Source organism: Raphanus sativus, unplaced genomic scaffold (assembly GCF_000801105.2).
Source record: "Raphanus sativus cultivar WK10039 unplaced genomic scaffold, ASM80110v3 Scaffold4935, whole genome shotgun sequence".
NCBI lineage: Eukaryota > Viridiplantae > Streptophyta > Magnoliopsida > Brassicales > Brassicaceae > Raphanus > Raphanus sativus.
In genome coordinates, this window is record NW_026620236.1 from 1 (window position 1) to 5,505 (window position 5,505).

The 5,505-nt window shown below is 33.3% G+C and overlaps 1 protein-coding gene across 1 annotated transcript; it reads left to right on the forward strand.

The window, feature by feature from the left end:
• The first annotated feature begins 2,097 nt into the window (after positions 1–2,097).
• Positions 2,098–3,563, forward strand: LOC108834796 (NADPH-dependent aldehyde reductase-like protein, chloroplastic). Its single transcript, XM_018608119.2, has 2 exons — positions 2,098–2,516; positions 3,042–3,563. Exons 1-2 carry the CDS (start codon positions 2,134–2,136, stop codon positions 3,448–3,450), a joined length of 792 nt encoding a protein of 263 aa, XP_018463621.1. The 5' UTR covers positions 2,098–2,133; the 3' UTR covers positions 3,451–3,563.
• The last annotated feature ends 1,942 nt before the right edge of the window (positions 3,564–5,505 follow it).

The following is a 5,505-nucleotide window of genomic DNA, read 5'->3' on the forward strand; positions in this document are numbered from 1 at the left end:
AAATAATAACTTATGATAACTAATTGTTAAAATTATAGAAAGTGTAACAACATTTGATTAATTCTTTTTACATTTATATCTCCTATATAATAATGATAGACTTTTGCCTTAGTTGTTAATTGTAGAGAGAGTTTAAGTATGATTGTTTATAATATGATTGGTGAAAGAATTTTCAAATTTTTTATTATTTCAACTGAAGCTAAAATAAAAACATAAGTATAGAACTAATTAATATCACTTGCAAATTAATCTAAATGATATTACAAATATAATATATGGCAACTAATAGTCAAAATTATAGAAAGTGTAATAACGTTATTAATTCTTTTTATATTTATATAATACATAAAATATACAGATGACAATTTATAGAAATTGATGTTAATGGTTTCATATTCTTATATAATAATTATTTTCATATATAAATTATTATAATAATTATTAATGTCTTATAATGTCCATATATGTCTTATAAGTCATTAATAAAAATTTAAAAATTTATAAATTATCTGGCTTACAAATTATTTTTTATCATAATTTAATCTATTTATAAGTGTATAAAATTTTTAGAAAGAAAAATAAATCATCTTATATATTAAACGGGAAGTCACTTAATTGACTTTTACTTACATGTTGATCATTTGTAAAGTCTTAATACAAGTTAAAATTTGCTTGGTCGATAATTTTAATTTTTGTTTATTTTGTTTAGGTTTAAAATATAAAAAAATTAGAACCAACTAATATCATTTTCGACATATTCTAAATGATATAAAACATATTAATTTATGGTAACTAATTGTTGAAATTATTATAATAATAATAATTTGGAATCAATTATTTTTCATATTTTATAAAACTACACAATATAATGAACGAAATTTTTAATATTCTTTATTATTTTGGCTAGATCTGAAATAAAGATAAATCTAAAACGAATTATTATCACTCAAATAACCTAAATGATATTAAACACAATAATTTAAATGTAGAAGAATTTTCAAAATTACAGAATGTGTAATAATATTTGATCAGTTCTTTTTATATTTTTACAACTAATAGAAAATAATTTATAGAAATCAATATAATGATTTCATATTCATATAATATTGTTATATCTATAATATTATAAATGTCTTATAATGTCCATATATGCTTTAATAATTAGGCTTTGAAGATTAGACAAATTGTTTTTAAACGAAACATGTGAGAAGTTAGATTTAAAAAAATGTTTTGCATTTACATCAAATAATATAGTGAATAAGGTATTGTTATGATTGAAACTAATTCTAAGATGGTGGTTCATTGGTTGTATGGCTTTGTTTAGAGGGAGAAATAAATATTTGGCAAAAATATGTTAAAAATGAGGAAACATTAGCAAAAATTTAATAAAAAAAGAAACGATACAAAAATAAGAAGAGACCGAAGAAGATGCATAATATGTGTTTGACAAATATTTGTCATTACTTAATATTCATCAGTTGTTTTTACATTAAATTTATAGAAACTTTACGATATTCTATCATAATATATATATATTCATACTATATTTATATCCGCAAATTCGTGGACAACCATCTAATATTCTTTTAAACTAAAAGACTGCCAAAACATACTCAAAATCTAATTAAAATCTAACTAAACTACCTAAAAATATTCAAAGTAACAAATAAACCAAATTAAAAAATCTTGAAAATATTCTAAAATATATAATTACCTTAAATAATATAAAAATATTAACATATATAACTAATTTGGGATATTTTTAGATTCTATTTCGTATTTCGGTCCTGAAAACAGCAAAATTTTAATTTTTTTTTATAACTTCAATTTTATTGATTTAGACTGAATGTATATGATCAGCATGTAACAAGGAGTTTAAATACATCGGAACATAGTAATGAAAGTTAAACTCCTCTCCAGCCTTTAAATTATATTCGGATATTTTTGTATATGATTTGGATTCAATTCTTTTTTTTTTTTGGTTAAAGTCAGAACTGCGGTTTCAAGTAAAATGACCATAGACACTTGGACTATAGCTAATGGGCCTAATAATTTATGAGCCTCGGCTTAGAAACCAAAATTGAATAAAGAGGTTGTACGAGTTCGTATTGTTCCTTCTTCGTAGAAATCGTTATGGCTGCACAGTCGCAATCGCTTCCTCTCGCCGGCAGAGTAGCCATAGTCACCGGCTCTTCTCGTGGTATCGGAAGAGCCATAGCGATCCACCTCGCCGAACTCGGTGCGAGGATCGTTGTCAATTACACAACTAAATCGGCTGACGCCGAGATTGTCGCGGCGGAGATCAACGGCCTTCCATCCCCCGGAAATGATGGACCGAGAGCGATCGTGGTTCAGGCCAACGTCTCAGAGGCAAGCCAGGTGAAATCGCTTTTCGATGCGGCGGAGAGCGCCTTCGAGTCGCCGGTTCATATTCTGGTTAACTCGGCGGGAGTACTCGATCCCAAGTACCCTTCCATCGCAAACACATCGGTCGAAGATTTTGATCGCACTTTCAGGTACGTTGCAGATTGTTCATTGATTAGAATCTTGTTTTCACTCTAAATAGTCCAAAAAGTAAGCAAAACAAAAAAAATTCAGACCGTTAATTCGGTTGTTGTTATTACAGTGAGATGATTATTATGTCTGAATTCGAATCAAGTGTGATTGGTTCTGTGTTTTTTTTTCTTGAGTTAGAAAAATGATTCCTTTGGTGTCATTTCAAATGTTGTTTCGTACGTGTTTCAACCACTGTTACGTGTCTGCTCTCCATGAAAACATGTTTCATTCTATGTTCCAATGTTACTGAGATTTGTATGTCTTAATTTCGAATCAAATGAAAACATGATACATTCTTTGTTTCAATGTATTGAGATGTGTATATCTTAATTTCGAATAAAATGAAACATGTCTTGTGTTCTTGAGATGTGTATGTGTAAGATGGAATCAAGTTTCAACTAAAGGTTTATTCTTTTTCATTCGCTGCTACTTTTATGCTCTTAATTACTCTCTGTTTGACCTTTGTTTCTTTATGGAATGTGTAGTGTCAATACAAAAGGGGCGTTTCTTTGCAGCAAAGAAGCTGCCAATAGGCTCAAAAAGGGAGGCGGTGGTCGGATCATACTCCTCACATCTTCCATGACCCGAGGTTTGAAGCCGGGATTCGGTGCATATGCAGCGTCAAAAGCAGCTGTGGAAACTATGGTTAAGATTCTAGCGAAAGAGCTCAAAGGAACAGGAATCACTGCAAACTGTGTAGCTCCGGGACCCATCGCCACTGAGATGTTCTTTGAAGGAAAGAGCTCGGAGTTGGTGGAGAAGATAGCCGCTGAGAATCCTTTTGGGAGAGTCGGCGAAGTCAAAGATGTGGTGCCTCTTGTCGGGTTCTTGGCTGGCGATGGTGGTGAATGGATCAACGGTCAGATCATTCCTGTTAACGGGGGATATGTGTAAAAGGATTGGTCTTTAGTAGCCTCTTTGCTGTTCTTTTGAGGCTTACTGATGATATGTTTGCAAATGTGTTGTTATATAACATAATAACAATAATAACCAGATAATGATTTTGATTCGATGCTCAGTTAGAAAGATAACCTAAATGTATGGGAGAATTGGTTCTTAGTTTATTCACAGGGTATAAGTAACTGCTCAAAACCCACCACAACAGAATGATTGATAATCATATACACAAAAAAAAACACAACATTACATATCTCAACCCATCAACTGGTATTAAGGTAATGCACTCCACGTTCTTTTATCATCCATTCGTCTCTGGTGACTCCAAATTCAAAGCAAAGTTCGTCTGAAGTCACGTCTGCTTCGAATTCAAATATGTATAGATGTTCCGTTAAAGGGCAAAACAAAATGCGGTGACTTGGACTGAACGGGACATCGATGCTATTTGTTTGATCCGATGATGTATACACACCATTTGTCCTTTAGCAGCTTCAACCTCATCTTTACAATCCAGCAAGATGCAAGCCTTAAATGTCTTTGATGAAGGTGAAGGCCTCTCGTTCAACTTTATTACTAGACAACCTCCATTAGCTTGATAATTGAAGTGGTTAGGCATTTCTTTACCGGGTAAGATCGTTATATAATTAGTCGATGTCTGGATAATGACATCTCTTGCTTCTTTATTCAGATTGAAGAATGTTGGGATTGTGAAAGCCCATGTCCAACTCTATTTATTCGATTAGTACGATATTGTCCACTTTGGGCCTTAATGGTAAGCCCGCATGGATTTACTTTTGGTTTCCATTCCAAAAGGGCCTCGTACTAATTGGATTGAACATCTCTTTATATATTAGACACTTCTTGTCTAATTCTCCAATGTGGGACTTAGATTGCATCTCACATTCCCCCCTTCAAACTAAGAACCACAACTCATCTCTTGTGTGTTTCCATCTCTTGTGTGTTTCCTAATCACACAGGGCGTTTCTTTAAGAATGCTTCTCACATTCTCCCCTTCAAACTAAGAACCACAACTCATCTCTTGTGTGTTTCCATCTCTTGTGTGTTTCCTAATCACAGGGCTTTCCTTTAAGAATGCTTCTCCCACAACATCACAGGTTCTATGATCTTCTGACTTGATCTCTGCCACATACCTCCATTCTTAACTTCAAGGGTACCCTATTCATCTCTTAAAGGGTATTTAGGTCTTCTTGCAGATTTCTCGTCAACCGCTCTGATACCAATTGTTGGGATTGTGAAAGCCTATGTCCAACTCTATTTATCCGATTAGTACGATATTGTCCACTTTGTGCCTTAATGGCAAGCCCGCATAGATTTACTTTTGGTTTCCATCTCAAAAGGCCTCGTACTAATTGGAGTTGAACATTTCTTTATATATTTGATACTTCTTCTCTGATTCTCCAATGTGGGACTTTTAGATTGCATCTCACAAAGAAGTAGGTGAAATTATTCAAAGATGTATCGAGCTTTTGATGTAGGGGAAATTATTGCAAAAATCATAATTTATGACAGGCACCTAGTGGTTCCCGGGGTAGTGATTGTAGAGTTCCACCTCCTGGTTCAGGTCGCAGCTTTAACTGCAGTGTTGACGGTCATTGGGCTCGAGACTTCACAGCAGGAGACTGGAAGAATAAATATTACCGATGTGGTAAAAGAGGACACATTGAGATAAATTGCAAGAACAGGTTAAGCTCAATGCACCCCTTTCAAATAATGATGTTGTTCATTCTTTGGACTGCTATGAGAGGAAGATTAGCAACAGGGGATCGGATGTTAAACTGGAATGGAATGGTCAATGCGTCTTGTGTTCTCTGTGGGGATCCTTTGGAAACGCTTGAGCACCTCTTTTTCAGTTGTAGTTTCTCTGCTCAAATATGGGAGAATCTAATGAAGGGAGTCTTGCTTGAAAGATATATAGTTTGTTGGAATGAGATAAAGAGAATTATGGGTGATTCCACTATTAGGAAGGTGAAGATGTTTATAATCAAGTATATCTTTCAAGCAGTTGTGTACTGGATTTGGAAGGAGAGGAAC

What these genes read in the sequence shown, in the direction of transcription:
- LOC108834796 (XM_018608119.2), top strand. Translation starts at nt 2,134, where the DNA reads ATGGCTGCACAGTCGCAATCGCTTCCTCTCGCCGGCAGAGTAGCCATA. An exon ending in GATTTTGATCGCACTTTCAG is followed by an intron (nt 2,517 to 3,041) that starts GTACGTTGCAGA and finishes TGGAATGTGTAG; the next exon opens with TGTCAATACAAAAGGGGCGT.